The sequence below is a fragment of the Buceros rhinoceros genome, unplaced genomic scaffold, assembly GCF_000710305.1.
Source record: "Buceros rhinoceros silvestris isolate BGI_N320 unplaced genomic scaffold, ASM71030v1 scaffold3368, whole genome shotgun sequence".
NCBI lineage: Eukaryota > Metazoa > Chordata > Aves > Bucerotiformes > Bucerotidae > Buceros > Buceros rhinoceros.
In genome coordinates, this window is record NW_010424958.1 from 30,992 (window position 1) to 48,426 (window position 17,435).

At 37.2% G+C, this 17,435-nt stretch overlaps 1 protein-coding gene across 1 annotated transcript in view; it reads left to right on the forward strand.

Moving 5' to 3' along the window:
- KITLG (KIT ligand) overlaps positions 1-17,435 on the forward strand; it is a gene marked incomplete at its 5' end in the record, with an annotated part of 24,943 nt that overhangs the window by 6,227 nt on the left and 1,281 nt on the right. Inside the window, 6 exons of the mRNA XM_010140961.1 lie at positions 1,898-1,960; positions 6,490-6,669; positions 8,562-8,724; positions 9,600-9,695; positions 16,274-16,383; positions 16,860-16,936. Of these exons, the coding sequence (XP_010139263.1) occupies positions 1,898-1,960; positions 6,490-6,669; positions 8,562-8,724; positions 9,600-9,695; positions 16,274-16,383; positions 16,860-16,936 (689 nt within the window). The remainder of the gene's footprint in view (positions 1-1,897; positions 1,961-6,489; positions 6,670-8,561; positions 8,725-9,599; positions 9,696-16,273; positions 16,384-16,859; positions 16,937-17,435) is intronic.

The following is a 17,435-nucleotide window of genomic DNA, read 5'->3' on the forward strand; positions in this document are numbered from 1 at the left end:
AGGAATGTAGAGGTTAGTCTTCAACCAAAATTTCAAAGTTTATTTTAAAAAGCAAGAGACTACAAAATTTACAGATTTAGTACAAACATATCTTCACTCTTACATCGGGGGTCTACCCTATTTTCTGTTCATGAGTTGGGAAGTCCAACTGGGACACAAGTATAACTCCCTCACTTTGACTGAACTCCCATCATTTACCATCAACAGAGCATCTGACATGGATGTTAATCAATAAAACTTTAACAAGTTGTTTCATCTTGAGGCAGGGCATATATTTTGCGTTTGACACCCTCCTTCCCAGTGATCTCCATTTTTAGTAGTGAATTCAAAAATATCTTTCTGATTCACAGTCTGTCAAGGAGAAAAATATCTGAGGCTGAGCTGTATTCTCTGGCTTTGTCTGAGAAGCTGTAAGAGCTCTTGGGCAGTTATATTTTTTTAACTGTGCATGAAAAGTGCTTGACAGGCTCTTATGCCAGTAAAGAAGATTGTATACATAATGCATATACATTCTTGTAGTGTTCATTGGTTTAGAAAAAATTTAATCTTCCAGTGACCTTTCTTAAAGAGCGGTGCTTTTGCTGACATTGCTGAGTATTGAATCTCTCTAGAGTGAGTATGGATGGGAAACTTTGCACATACAGCAGCATCTTCACTATCTTTGCTGCTTGAAGTGCTGCTAGCCCTACCTCTCTAAGCACGCAAAGGAAGCCAGAAAAGAAACTGGATTGCCTGTTAATGTGTCATGATGTCAGAATGGTTTTAGAAGAAATAAAAATATACAAAAAATTGTGGATGAGGAGTTAGAATAAATCAGATGCTCTAAAGAAAGAAGAAATGTATTTCAATAATTTTTGGTATTTATAGAATCTTGAATCAACTCCCCCAAATGCCAGATAAATAGAAACTGATACAGATAATTTTGGTGGCACTTCTGCAACTGCTGCTTTGGGAATGTGTAGGTATAAAAGTAGAAAAATGAAAAAGAAAATTGATCTATGGAAAGGAATTTACCAGGATCATTTGTATGAAACTTGTTTCTTAAAGCTGTTGGAGAAAGCTAGATGTCATTGAACTGAGACTGTGGCTCAGCACTAGTTGTAAATAAAAAAAATGTTCAGAATTCAGTAGTGACTAACTGTGCATAAGTATTTTCCTTGATCATTTATAGAACCATAACGTTTTGAAATTGCTGTTATAATTTTTAATTGAAACTAAATTCTAATTAACAAATAAACCATTCTGTTACATCAAACAAAATAGTACCTAAAAACTACACAGGAAAAGAAATAATCCTTGTGCTGGTTGCTATAGCAGCAGAATCAAAAGCATCCATAACAGAATGATCTTTAACCTGAAGAAATAGAAATGCTTTGCTGAACAAGGTATGGATTCTGGTTCACCAAAGGAAATTATATATGAGCTTGTTTGACTAAATGGATTTCAAACCAGGATGAAAAATGCTAATTGAAACCTTCCCTGATTAAAAAAAAAAAAAAAAGATTTGCTGTATCACTAACCATCATAGTATTGGCAAACCTTTTCATAAAAATACTGCAAGAGGTTCGTAGCAGCGTCTCCCTCTTCATCTTCCCACTCAGCACATTCCCTAAGTTGTTTAACCACATGTCATTTTAATTCTGTTGTGAAGTGGTAATGTTGAACTATCTGGTCAGATCAAATGCGGGAATGTTGCAGAGGTGGGGAAAGATGCTTCAGTTGTAAGCAAGTAAGAGTCAGTCGCAGTTCCATAGGAAACTGAGTATGTAGGCCTTTGCACCTGGTAGGTTACTGAAAAGTTCTGTTAAGTATTTGATAGATTTTTTGAAAACAGTGATGCAATGAAGTCTTACTTTCTGTAGTCAGTAATAACATTTTTACTATCTGTTTATTGTAGGTCGGAAATCTCCCAAATGATTATATGATAACCCTTAAATATGTCCCGAGGATGGATAGTCTGGTATGTACAACCACTTCAAGTTAATCCCAATATAATATCCCACTGCAATCAGTGATGGCTGTAACATTCTCTACCTAGTCCTATGGCTTAGCAAGTTACAGTTAAATAATGGTTATTTCACATTTTGTATGCTTCACAAGTATTCATTTAAAAGAAATGTGGAGTGATTCCTGCAGTCATTTAAAACCTTTTTAATTACAAGAATCTTAGAAAAATGTTTCTTCGTATTAATTTGGTTTTATATTTTCTCTGGAAAAAGTCAAACTATGATATAATTTCATCATGTGAATTGAAAATTGTTACTTTCCTCAAGTATTTTCTTTCTAATTGTAATTTGGAATATACTGTAGAAATAAGTTCAGCAAATGCTAGTGTCAATAACAAAACAAGCCAGTACAAAGAGAGGGACATTATGTCATTCAAACATGCTTTGTATTATTCTTTCTACATAATCCCATAGTTAATACATAGATGATGCTTATTTGACAGTATCATAACCTTATTTAAAATTTTATAACATTTTGTATTAAAAACTTTTACATATTATCTTACTACTTATTCTACTAAATATCTTTGTGTTTTCTCAATTAAAAAAATATTTTTAGAATGATGCATGGAAAAATGCTCTCTTGGTTGTTGCATACACTGCGAGAAAAAGGACAGAAGGAAACGAGGTGAAAGTAGAAATTATGCTGAATGCTATTCTCTTCTATATCATTTTAAGGAAAGAATAAAAGTAAGAAAAGGAGTAGTTTGTCAGTTAAACTGTACAATATTGTGCTTGTCAAGAAAGAATCATTGCACACCAACATCAGTAGCCGGGAATCACCTGGTAGATGTAAAAAACTGGTTTTGTGTCTGTGCAAATTTTCCATTATGAAATTCCAATTTGTGTACGATACTCATAAAAATGTATCCTGCCCGACAACACTGTAGCAAATCTAGCAATATTCCCTACTGATACTGGGGAATGATGCCAGAAGCAACATTCTCTCCATCCTGAAAAACAAGGTGGCTGAAGGAAAAGGAGGCTGTGAGATAGTGTAGGGTCCTGAGCTGTGAGGTTACAAGGTATTAGGCAGATCTCTCAGTGTTCTTACGAATTTTGTTGGAAGTTCAAGGTTTTTAGTAAAACTCAGAGTACTTTAGAAAATCCAGTTTAAACTTGATTCCATAGACAGAAACTTTGTAGAACAAATGCTGTGGAAGTTGGGTACTAGATCCTTTATAATATAATTAAAACCAATTGAAATTTTTTCCATTTCTGAAAACAGCCAATATCCAGAGAAAAGGAAAGTAAGACTGGCTTCCACCATCCCCTGGCTGTGGAGCTTTCTGAAATTCAATTATTTTGGTGCCTGATGTGATGACATTCCTGTCTGTGGAGGATGGGCATAGCCTGAGCACTGCTCCCCAGCCTCTGAAATGAGCATGGCAGCTGATGGGCCACAGCCAGGCTGGATCAGGGCTGTTCTCCCCACTGCACTCCCAGGGAGGTTGGCACTGTGGATGAAGGCAGCCAGGGAGCCTGCTTGAGCAATGAGTCCTGGTCATTTTCAAAGCTTAACTCTTACCTTGCTCCATGGTTCAGTTTTGGCAGCCAGTACAGTTTCTTTTCTGTAGTTTAAAGGCCATGTCATCTTGCTGCGTCATATCCAGAAACTTAAATCCAGTTTACATTTCCGATGAGCAGCCAAGAAATAGAGAAAAGTTCAGAGCTGGGATTTCCATATTCCCTTTGTTCATATGCCACTTACAGTCATGGTGAAGGAAGGTGCAGCTCTTGGCCACATGCCCTTGCAGGAGGAAGTATTAAGGGGTATTCACATTCCACTTTGCCAAATTCCTCTCTGGGGATTTCAGGTTGTGTTATGCATACCACAGCAAAGACTGGATAAATAGGTTTTGCTCTGGGTTCTGCCAGGGCCCTGCAAGCTGGGGAATCCATGTCTTTGCATATGGCAAATACCCTTTTTTTCTATTCTGAAAAGATTGAAACAGTGCTCTGCAATTTTTTTTTCAATCTTCAATGCATGCATGAAGTGGGAAATATACTCAAGGTAGCAAATCTCAAATGTAGGTGACTAAAGGTAAGGAATCGGGGTGAATGCAAAGCAGATGGGAAGCCAATGTAGTGCACATAACAGGAACAGATCGACCCCATCCATTAAACAGAAGGGTTGTTGCATTATGCACTAGCTCAAGGCATCTGAGTGGCTTTAAAAGTAGTCTTGCGTAGAGTGAACTGTGTAGTCTAACCTGAAGGTTAAAAGGCAAAGACGACAGCAGCAGGGGATGAACTCAGAAGAAGAAACAAACTTCAAAGTTTTAGATGAGTGTAGGGGGAAAAAAAAAACCCAACCAAAAAAGCTAAATGAGGACTACCTGGAAGTACAAGGCAAGTCAGGTTTGCGGTTGCCCTAAAATGTAAATATTGGTCAAAGTTTACACAACAAAAGCAGAGATAAACCTCCATTTCTCCTTGCAAACAAATTGCATTTCTCAATTTCAGCAGTTTCATCCTTGTGCTTGGTAGGTATTGAGATAGCAAAAGATAGCACAGCTTGATATTACTGAAAAGAAAACTTAAAGCTTTTCTGACACACAGCTTTGTAGGTCAGAATGGTTCAGGCAGAGGAAACTTCCATGCACATGCATGGAATTGCAGGAACAAGAAAATAGATTCTCTGCTGGAATCACCAAATGCTCACTAGGAGAAGCGAGAAGCTTCTGCTAGTCCCTGCCAGAGGAGAATGCATGCCCACAGAACCTCAGAGGAAGGTTTTCGAGGCTTGCGGTTCAGGGGAGCACAGAAGTTCTGTCTCCATGTTCCTTCACCAAAGCAGAGCAAAATGCATTGTCTGTCTCGTGAGGGCAGTGGGACATAGCACAACACATGCTGCTTGAACAGAGTACGTTTCAACAAGCTTGCTGTATTTCCTTCTGCCTCTCCACTCCTGTTGTGCTTGAAAGAAAAAAGGGAAGCAGAACCTAGCCAAACACCACCCATTTCACATTTTGTTTCATTCTTTACTAAGTCATTGGTAAGTAAGGTGATAATACTGACTTGCTGGTTGTTATCAGTGTGTTAGAGTTGTACACAAAAGTGAAAAATCAGGCAGAGCTGCACAATATATTTACATTTGGTTCTCTAAGCCTAGAAGTCTAATAGGCTGGTTGCGTTTTGAAAGCGTGGTGTGTTTTAACTCATCAAAAACGCTTACATATCAAGGCAGAACAACACCTGTGTCACCAAGAAAGTAATTTGTCACCAGGTGATGATATTAATAGTAGTGGATTTTCTTTTTAATAAAGAGTTTGTATGCTGGTTTATTGCAGAAATTGAGTAGGACAAGATTAAATCTAGAAGCAGATACATCGCCAAATATCTACAGTGCATTGCAGAAAGTGGCATGGATGGATTCAGTGGATGATACCCATCCACTGGGCAGCAATTGGAAACTGATTTAGTGTTACTGAGAGTACTTAGGGGTTGCTGAGCCAAAATCTTCATGTCTGGCAGGCTTTAGTGATCCCTAATGACTGAAAAAAGAGCTCCACATATAGAATAAATTCCCATAACTTCAATCATTAAAAATTCAGCATTTCCTTGGAAGGGATTTCCACATACCTGTTGCAGTGTGACTAATGCATCACCTGTGGTTTTGCTGATCGTATTGGGTTAGGGTTTTTCCTGGGCTGGGTGGCTTTTTTATTTACTTGACTACTGTTATGTAAATTGAAGTAAAAGAATGACTCCCTCTAAGGCCACAAGATGAATGATCGAGTTTCAATCACGTGACAGCTGTACAAACTTTATCTGCAAACTAGTTGCATAGATGTGAGTGAAAGGATTTGAACTCTATTCCTGTGGCACAGAGGTGGCAGATACCATGTCAGGCTGGGCAGAACCCTTTTATGTGCAAAAACTCAGGAAAAAGAGTTTTAAATCTAGAAACTCTTCTCAGAAACAGCATTTAGTGAAGAGAAAGAATTAACTAACCTAACTAGTTTGAAGATGGATAAAAGCACACGTGATTTTAATGCAAAAAGTTTATGGAAACCTTCCTCAGATATTTAAATCAAGGATCTTTGGAGTTAACTGGGTCTGTAGGGTAATCATAATAAAATGAGAACTGATACTGGTTTAAAGAAAGTCTGGAGAAAATTGTTTAAGCAGTAGTTACTTAAAAAAATAAATGTTAATGAAAGCATGGACTAGGGTGTATAGTAGTATGTCCTAAGGCTCAAATTCCCAACAGACTGATGGTTAGCATTAATTAAGAACTTAATGAAGAGATGGAATTTTAAGAGACTGCATGTCAGCATCAGTAAGAATAAAGATTTTACCAAAAGGACTGAAGAGAAAGTTGGCCACACTAAAGAAGACAAATTTTAATTCAGACACTCAAGATAATTAAAACTGGAAAGAAGTCTAATCTGCTTTTGCACGTTGAGCCGCTTAACTAGTTTTTGCTAAAGTTTGATATTTACTCTACCTCTCTGTTTCTCTTTTTATCCCTTGACAGCCTAATCACTGTTGGTTGCATTTGATGGTGCCTGAATTTTCAAGGAGTCTGCATAATCTTCTCCAGAAATTTTCAGATATTTCCGATATGTCTGATGTTTTAAGCAACTATTCAATCATCAATAATCTCACTAGGATAATTAATGATCTTATGGCATGCCTAGCTTTTGATAAAAATAAGGTAATCATATGTGGAGTTTCTAATTTTATGCTCGATAATTTTATTTGAACTTTCTGTTGCACAGTACTCAGTAATAGTTTAAAAATGTCCAAAGCTTCATTATATTTGTTCTCATTTCTATTCCTGTACATCTGAAATCCTACTTTGTTTAGAAATGCATTGAGTACACTGTGCTTATGTTGGCTAGTTGTTATCTCCTGTTTCAAAGGAAATTGGCTTACAAGGAATTACAGTGTATACAATGACCCGTATACAGTTATTCTGGTCTGTCAAAAATGTAACCACCATCTTTAAGATAATTAATTCATTCTGATCTGTTTGAAACTGGCAGAAATCTTTCTTGTGCATCCAGCTTAAATTATTAATTTTGCTAGTGATCCTAACGTAAATTTAAAGTTGATGAGATTGAAGCTATTAATATACTCTTAGTATGTATCACAGTGTGTGAAGCTCTGAAAGGTTCACCATGGTTTGAACCTTTTTTCTACAAAGACACAGCAAAGACTGGAGAATAGCAGCCCATTCCCATTGTTTCTTGATTCCAACAGCAGCTGGAAGGATTCCAGGAGTCTCACTCGAGAGACATTTGATTTTCTTGTGTGAAAATGATGGAGGGAAAAAAAAATAACTTTCCAGTTGCCTACCCAGCTCTAACCAGTCTATCAGTAATTAAAAATAAGTTCTGTAGTCAAAGGTTTTTTTTCACTAATGAGCAAAATCCATCATGTTCTTTAGGGCAAGGATTTTTTCTTCCATATATGTTACTTTTTGTCAAGTAAGTCCTTAGCTGTTGTGGTTGTACCTTTTTAACTAACACACTCAATCTCACTTAGAGTGGCATAACCATGTAACCTTGTCATATATTGGCATTATATTGCTTTAGGTATTTAGACATTCCCTACCTTTCCATTTCAAATTGAATTCTGTCTAATTGTTAATGCATCTGTTTTGTTTTGTTTTGTTTTTTTGTTCTGCTGATTCAAAGCAGTCAGCTGGGATGTGGTTGGGGAAGAGGAATTTTATTTTGTAGAATGAAGAAATAAATATCCTGTAATTCAGAGAAACAACTAGCTATTGATTTCCTCAGAGAAGAATGATCTCAGGTCCAGTACTTCTAGCATTAAACCTAAAATAATATTGGAGCCAAAACTAGGGTGTTTTCCTTAGTACATATTTAACCCATGTTCTCACCACTCTCCTCATTCTTGGGAGTACAGAGTAACCTCAGGCCAAATTTGACCTGCTGGCATAAGAAAGAGTTGTTACGAAAGCCAAGGTCAGGTAAAAAGGAAAAAAAAAAAAAGATAACCATCATAGATCTTAACATAGACCTCAATTTTGTTGTTTAGTCTGGCATAATACACTTGTCTGTTAGACCTCAGGGTGATTGGACTTCCTTGTTTATAGCTCTGCTCTTATTTTTAGGTACGCAATCAGGGATCTCAGCCTGCTTCTGTACAATAGCGTACCCTAGCTATTGTATTCTGTTCCCTGTACACTTATGACAATAGCTATGATTGTGTTGTGTTCCTGTGTTCAGATTAAAAGGATCATGTGGAACATTGCAAAGTAATGTGAAATCAAGGTATTTTTTAAATGAGGGAAATAGAAAAAAAAAAGTCTTTTCATTTTCAGCATAGGATGGGAGACTGCCTTTCATTCCTTGGCAATTTTACAACACTAGATTAGTAATTCTATTTGCAAAGCTAATTTGAAATCCTCAAATCAGAGGGCTTGTGTATTTTATGAAGATTGTATACATCAAAATTGGTCTTCTGCAGGTTAAAAATTTAAACTATTTTGTGTTATCTTTGGATCTTTTTTCTGTTGAGATACTGAAATGAGTAACTCTCTTGACCTTCTTTCAAGCTGAATTCTATATTTTACCCTAGGATTTTGTAAAAGAAAATGGTCACCTTTATGAAGAAGGTCACTTCATTCCTGAGGATTTTTTTAGGCACTTTAATAGTACCATTGAGGTCTACAAGGAGTTTGCAGACACGTTGGATAAGAATGATTGCATACTGCCTTCAACAGTAGAAACACCAGAGAATGGTAAGATGGCTCTCATTTTGGGGAACATACTCTAAGTAGATATAAATGAATGACTTTTCTTTTGATTTCAGAGTTCCTAAGGATCTGATGCTGTTCCTCCATGTCTCCTTTTTACTGCCAGTTGAAATTACTGCCAGCACCAAAGCTTGTATTTCTGTTCTAAGTTGAGTTTTATCTGGCAGTAAAACTAGAGCTATTGTTCCTAGTCGTATCATTCCAAATAACCTCACAATATTCTGCTGTTTCTATTCATAGCAAGTATATCCTGGATTGCCTTTTTACATCATTCTTATCTTCGATTAATGCTCTATTTAATTATTACAAGGCAGTAAAAAGGAGCCTAAGATTGTACTACTGAAAGGATAGGAAGCTAAGACAAGTTATAAATTGCAGTAGCCTCAAGTCATCTCCATATTCATCCCAGCCCTCCCGTGAAGGGCCATGTTTACTTCGTTTAAAAATTTTAACAAGCTAAAGTCAGGCTCCTGCAGTTCATTCTGATCCTTCCAGTAAGTGGAGGTTTTGTATTCTCTTTTCTTTTACTCTCTTTAGTGACAACTATCAGCCTTTTAATTAGGACATCATATCCAGTTGGACAGTTACACCACCATTAACTAGATCAGTGCCATAACCTAAAAACTTGTTTAAAGCAATTGCTTTTCCAGAACAGCTATTCATCAGCAGCTCTGTGTGTAGACATATCTGCCTCTTAAGGCTGCCTTTTTTTGGCTTAATCTGCTTTGCAAACAGCCCTGCAGCCAGATTTTTAAAAACAGCCCTATAGCCAGATCTGAGTAGCCCTATAGCCCATCACCTTATACAGAGGGATCTGTATTTGAAGTTACATAATGCTGACATGCTCATTTTCTATTTAGATTCCAGAATCGCTGTCACAAAAACATTTTTGTTTCCTCCTGTTGCTGCCAGCTCCCTTAGGAATGACAGCATTGGCAGTAACACTAGCAATAACAGTAAGTACTAGTGGTTAAATTAATATATGTGTCTGCATTTTGTTCTGATAGCTGGTTGTTACAAGAGCTCACAGGAAAATAATGTCATTAATACTGCAAATTAATGGGAAGTTACGTGTGCCTCCTGATGTACCATGTGTTTCTCAGCTCTCATACTGAAATGCAATGAACTTACCAAAATTTAGAGAACCTATCAAGTTATTACAATGATGTGGCAGCTCTCTACACCTTGGAGAGGGCAGGTCTCTTCATTTTGACTGTTGGGAGGTCTCTCTAGTCACATGACCTCAGCAAACTTGGCTGTCCCAGACACCTCATTTTAACTCTCAGAAATGGAAATTGCTCCAAATGAACAGAATAGCTGTCCTAAATCGGGCCCAGGGCACTCACATGGACAAAGAGGATGCCTGTACATTGAATTTGGAGAGTACTATCAATCCCAAACCAAACCTTGACATCAAACCTGAAAACAGCTCCCATGTTTGCTTGCTGTAGTCACAGTAGGGTCAGCTCCACAGTCAGCATGCTCTCACTTGAGGTGAAGCAAAGTAACTCTGCTTTTGGCAGGCTGTAATCTCTCTGGCATGGCCATCTCCATGTTTCTCATCTGTCTTGGTCAGTGCATTGCATGACTGGTCACTGAAAGATGAGAGAGTTCGGAACTGATGCTGTAAGAGTCTCAACATTACCCATCATGAGGTCAGAAGGAGTATAGGAGTCTGAGGTGAAGAGAAATAATGAAGTTTCAGGGGCTTTTAGTGACGTCACATACAACAAGGTGAATGCTCTCTGGAGCTTTCCTTGTGACTAAAAGAAGGGAATTTTCCTTTAGATATTCCTGAAATGGTGATTAAAGCTTAACCATTTTTTCTTTTCCTTGTTCCTGTTTCCTGAATAGATGACGATGTGTATCTCTTACAGTTTCCCCCTTTTACTTCACAACCATCCATGTAATCTAAATATGTGATGATGGAGTGTGTAGCTGGTACTCCTTATGCTTAAGAAAACATGGGCAAGGAGGCAGCCTGGTGGGCATGACACTAGGTCCCAATGGTGGGACAGACACTGCTAAGACTGAGTTTTTTCTCATGCTTCTTCACTTGGGAATGTGTAATCTAAACTATTCTCAGGGGGTTTATCACCGTGTATGCTACCTCTTAGTTGGTTCACAGCTGTTGTCACACTTGAAGCCCTTCCTGATTGCTTTCTAATTAAGAGAAGGTTGTAAGTTGTCATTCCCTGGAACCCTCCGAGTAGAAGTTTGGGAAAAAAGTACTCTCAATGCTTGGCTGCCAGCCTGCCTCTCTGGAAAAGAGGTCTCACTGCCATAAATTCCTTGCTAAAAGGTCACAGGGCTTCAAATAACCTGGTGAGCCCAGGGCCAATTATGAGGCACCAGGAGGGGGCTAAAGAGTGCATACTTGTCTTTCTCACGTCTGAACATGTGATAATTTTTGCTGTTGTTACTAGAGGAAGAATATTCAGCTGCACCCTGAAGCAATGGCAATGGATTGAGGAGCCAAAAGAAAGACAGATAGATTACAGGAGCAGTTCAGATGAAAGGAGTTTGACCCAGTGCAGCAACAGGAGGGATTCTGAGCAGTGCAGTGGAGAGTGACACCTGCTTCTGTACTGTGGAGGGGAGTACAGAAGCAGGTTAATTAATCTTGTTTTATATCTGGAACTGATAATGAAGTAGAAAAAAAGCCTAATTAAAATAATGCAGTAACTCAAAGAAATTGCTTGGCTGGCCATATGCTGTACAGGTGTGTTTTAACTGATTATCATTCTCTTAAGCAATTTATTGGAAAATTGGATACCAGTTAACAGCCTTATGCAGAAATGACATGAGGACTGCATGTCTGGAGCTGGGGACAGGTTGAACTGGTAATCAGATTAAATGGCATTAACTTGGACACTGGATGCTGAGTGGTTATGCTTTAGTTATTTGTGTGGAGTTTTTTGCAGAGAGGGACCTGTGGCATCTTTATTGACATCTCCATCTTACTCCCTGAAAATGATCTTCAGTACTGATTTTAGTTTTGTCTCAGCTTTATTGGTTAGTAAGTTTTCTTTTTTCCCCTTGCCTTCTTGGAAGGAGAACAATGAATAAACCTTATTACTTCCCATGTAAAGAGTCCCCAGAAACACTGTCTGCTGGCTTCAGTACTGTTCTCAGAACAGCATCACTAGATTCAAAATTCAAAAAGCAAAACATTTGGAGAAGAGGGGAAACCTGAAAAAAGCATCTCCAGATGCAAACTACTGCAATAGGTTTTTTTAAAAAATGACCCTCTTTAATTTTAAACAATTTTAAATTGAGCTAACTTAAATTAATGGTTTCTAGACCGTTTAGAAGCATTCAGTTTGCAAAAGAACCCCTCCAGATTAATAATTTTTTTTATCTGTTACTATAGTGTGTGTAGTCAGATGATTTGAATTGCTCTTAATTCTAAATTCAACTCAGACAACCCTGAAGTGCATCATCTTATAAAATCACTTATGAAATTATTGTAATAGAAATTGTATATAATATATATTAGCTAAATTACATATTTTGCATGTTGTTTCTACATTTGTGGAAAGACATATTTCATTACTTCATTGTTATTACACAACAATAAAATTAAACTATAATAGAATTTTAACTAAATCTACACCAAAAATTTTACCCAAACTTAATGTAAAATGGAACAATTACTCTGTTATAATTTTTTTGAATGGCAACAGTGCTGTTTTCATCCTTCTAATATTGAAGGTAGATCTGTGGCACTCCACCTTTTCCCACCATAAAATTCTCAAAACACCACCCCACCCCTGATTTATTTAGGCTGGTTTGTTTTCTTCTCTTTTTAATATATGACTGTAGTCCAGTTTAAATTCCTGTTAACTGTTTAAGCCTCAGTCTCACTGTTATTTCTCTGGATCATTGTACCATGCACAGTCTAGAGAATTCAGTTGAGACAGTTCCTATGTGTCAGGATAAGAAGTTTTGAGTCCTGATCTCTTCTTTCAGTAGTTGAATGAAACAAATAGTAGTATTTTTTTTTTTCCCATCACAGGACTCTCATGTTGCTCTGATTAAAGCTTGAACTTAATAGCTGCTATTAACACTTCTAACTTGATTTAGTGCCATGGTATTATTTACATTTTCTTGGAAAGTTCAGAGTTACTTTCATCCATTTTTGTGTATAATTTCCTCACAATAATTTAACTTTAATATTCGGTACTGAACAGCTCAAAGAACATATAAACACAAAGATGTCTGTAACTAATTTTAGGAAGAAGTTCTACTTTTATAATTAAGCAAAGAATACTGTAGTTTAATTCAGTAATTGCACAGTTTGAAAATGCTCACCCATGGCTTAATGCAATTGGTGCTGCCTTCTTTGCTTTTGTTCCAACTTCATAGTTAATGCAACACCCTAATGAACAGGTGAGAGCTCCTCTGCATTTTGGTAGATAAGATCTTGTGGTAATTGTGTTGGAGCTAAGCAGAGGAAAACTGAAAATTCCTTTGAGACATATATGGCAAAAAATATGAGCTGGTGCTTTGAATTATAATTGGTTGCTAAATCTACACACACAGCTCAAGGTGAAGAGCAGCTCAATAACTTCATTCTTGAATGAAGCACAATATATAATGTAAATATATTTTGCTCACAGTTTAATATCCCAATGTCCATAAAGACTATACATAAATCTACATGACATAAGCTCATTTCCCTAAGGGTTCCTTCCATAAGGTGCAGAGTGAGAGCTCTTGGGAGGTGCTGGCCTGCTTCCACTCCCCTTTTTGCACTTTGCTGGATAGAGACTGTCTTAAGTGAATAATATACTAACTGCAAAGCCAGCTGTTCCTCTGGTGTTACTCAAGGAATTCATAAAGTTACTGATACACCTGGTTCCTCCTATTCCTTCTTATACTCTGTCTTTACAACTGCTGGGAGTGTTTCTGTGTAGAGCTCTAAAGTTTCTAACAGAGCCCTAGGGAAGGAATAAAAACCTACGGACAGCCAGCTTCCTTTCCTTAACTCCCTCTTCTTCACTAGGACATAGGTCCCTGGGAGGTTCTCCAGACTAAAAATTCTCCAATGTGTTCTGGTTTAGGTGTTACTATAGATAAAAGGCACATGATATATTTCATTCTCTCTAGATCTTTCAAGAGATTTTTTTTCTGGACTTGAAAGTGAAATTAAATAAGCTTGCTTTTTAAGGTAGTTATGGGTTATTTAACTTCCAAATTAATTCAGACACTATCAAGATATAAAAAAAAAATCCATTGTTGTTTTTAAAAGGTAGGCTAGGGATGGTGTCACAATTTGACTGTAATCAGGCTCTGTCCCTGTGTTCCAGGTCCTCACACAGAAAGTTAATTATGAATTTCTTTAAGTTTTCTGCTCAGAAATCAGATTTTTTCCACTTTTATACCTCAGTGTAAAGGAAGCTCTTCTGTTGCCTAAGACTACAAATTCTGTGAAAAATATTGGTAAAAATGAAAGTGATAGACTATCACTGATTGCCCTGCAGAACATTTCTTTAGAAGTTTATGTAAAAATCAGCATGCTTGCCATGAGGTGCTGTGCAGCACTGCAGAGTAGGCAGAGGACTCTTGAGGTTATACGCTCTACCATATCATGTTATCAAAGAAATTATCCTCTATATGACCTGAAGAGATTTTACCTTTGATTTTTATTTCACTTTCCTGTTATTTTTCTGAAGTTTGCAGCCAGAATCCAGAAAACATGACCATCCCCGTAGGATTTACGTAATTCAGTTGTATAACTCAACTGACTCTCATTGGGAAGAATAGCTAATGGTATTAGGCCAAATCAGTGATGCATTTTTCTTAACTAGAGCACAAGAGCAATACAGGACTTTTCTTCTGAGAATATGCTGAGAATATAATTCAAAGAAGTGTCAGAAATTTCTTTTTTTTTTTTTTGAGGTGTTCAGGCTGGCTCTACCCCACTTGAGTTTGTCCAGATTTCTTGGAGGTTCTGCAAGCAAACCTCCTTTATGTCTAATCTGTGATGGACATAGTTTGAGAAGATATGCCCCTCCAATTAATTTCTGCTGCTGGTTTTAAGGCAGACAGGCAGACTAATTGATAGCCTCTCTTTTTCAGCTGATGTAGAACTTTTGTCTGCTGTTTCCCTTCTCTGTAGACAGATTTCATTCACAGTAAGCTAGCATTAGTTCTGTTTGACCAGTGTTTCCTTTTAGTGTATCGAGTCTACCAGATGTAAGTAAAATTCAAGCCTCTATAGTCAGAACCTAAACAATGTGTGAAATAGAGTATTACAGTAGCATATGAGTATGTAAGATGCAGACTTTTTGTTTTCTTACTTTTTAGTTCTGTCTACCATGACTCTAGAAAACACAGCTGAATTTCATAGATAAAAAGAACTTTTGTGTAAAAGCTTGCAAAATGTCAACCAGAAAATCTCAGAGTTGAAAATTAGTTGCTAGTTAATTATGAGAATGCTCCTGTCTAAACTAAAGAGCTTTCTTAGAGGCTCTTTAAAAATGTACTAAACGCACATTTCTTGACCCAGTATATCATGCTGTGTGTGCTTAGACATTCCTTGCTTGCATGAGTCACACAAATTTCTAGTGCTACCAGACCATTTCCATTTCTATATCTAATCTCCTACACTTTTTCAGTGCTTACTCTTTGGTTCATTTCCTGTAATCTTGACAAATCACTCACCATTTGACCTGCAGACACCAAATCTGGTAATGAACCAAAACTGGGTGGATGGTGTCTAAACTAGTAGTCTCCTGTGGCTCACTTTACATTTCAGAAGATGGAGCCAGGGTGACTCTATAGAACTTTTCACATTGTCCTCTAGATTAAATAACTGGAGGGACAGATTTTAGTCTCAGCGTGCATACAGCTCCCTCTGAGGGGACTAGAATTGCTTGTGTACATAAAAGACTAGGATTGGGGCTCTTCCATATAAAATGTAAAAAGACCTACCAAGAAATGGTTACAAAAAATAACACACAACTAGACTTCAAGGTACAAGGGTTTGATCTTACTGAAGCCAGTGGGATCTTTCCAGACAGACATTAGAAGTGAAATCAGGCTTATTTTGTTAAATTAACCTCCCTTAAGAAGCCTCTTGTTTGTCATTCATTAGTGGCAAAGCAAAGTGGCTATTTGCAGTCAGTGGGACGTGCCTTGTGGAACTTAAGTAAATGCACTAAGTGACAGATATATTCTCTTCCAAAGAATTAGCGTTACAAAAGAATACCTTTAAAAAACGATAAACCCAAAACTTTGAAGTGTGGGAAAGAGAAATTTCTCTACAAATGATTGAAAGAGAATTGGTGTTGGAACTATTCAAAACATCTGTTTCAGAAATGGGAGGAGCAACCTTGTGGTCAAAAATTTCCTGTGAGATTTTGTATGAAGTGCACCTTATGTACACAGCACTTTGAAGCATCTCTTCTGCTATTTAAGATGCTATTATGTAGGTAGTGCATAAAAGTGCTCTTGCTAATGGAATTGCCCTGAAGGTAGTTTTCTGCTATAAATCTGCCTTCACTAATGAGAACATCTGTAATTACAGAAGAGGTACTTGGCTTCGTTAGCAGTTCCAGCCTGCAAGGTATCAGCATAGCACTGGCATCACTGCTGTCTCTTCTTATTGGCTTTTTTTTGGGAGCCATGTACTGGAAGGTAAGAAATGCTGCATTCATTTGTTTACATAGTGATACTACACTTCTTAGCTATAGGGAGGCAGGAAGAACAGAACCATTCTGCATTTGAAAGCAAGAGACATATCTCTTGATCTTCACTGAGCTGTATGACATGCAAATGTAAAGCTATGTTGTCAGATTCTTGAGTTCTACCACCAAGGTGCAAATCTAGTCTTACCAACATGGTAGCTGTCTAACTGGAAATTAAAAACATATCATTCTCCCAATTTCCCAATTCTTTCGCTTTTGCCCCTTATGCCCCTGCCTACCATAAAAAGGCTTTGATAGTAACATTATACCAGTAGCAGATATATGTTAGAGGAGAAGATCTGGCCTACTTTTTGCAAGATGACTTCGATATTGAAAATCTGAAGCAAACTGAAACATACAGTAATCGTTTAGAGAGTTGTTAAAGAGAGCTTTAGAATATTCACATTTAATGCATTTTCTTCCTAGAAGACACATGCCAAATCCAGACCAGAAAATGATGAAACTACACAGTGTCGTGACTGTCAAGAAGAAAATGAGATAAGGTATATTGTTTCACTTTATATATGTATATATAAATGTAAGTTTATCTTTGAGAGGTACTTCCTGAAGGTTTTTCTCTAGCTCTAAGACAAATACAAAAAAACCAAACAAACAAAAAACCCAAACGCAAGGTCTTGCTGTAGAGGCAAAATGTGTGCTTAGAGTGTGACCCTTAAAAGAGTTCCTAGTTCAAATGTAAAAATAGATATGGAGGAGATTTCTGCATACAAAATTTTATTAAGGGGACATAACCTTTATCTGTCCTTACTCCCACTGTGAGAGAAGATTGCTGAGACCTATAGGGGAAGGAGCAAAAACAGAGTGGATTTTGGTATTTGCTGTGTTATATAAAGCAAGGTTGATATTATGTAAATAAACAGAAAACACTGTCTTCCTGGCTGTGTTCCTAAATCCTTCTAAATATTTTTACATGAACATTTTTGTGTTCTTTCGCTTTTTTAGGTTCCCCAGAGTGTGTGTATATAAGCATCTATATTTTGG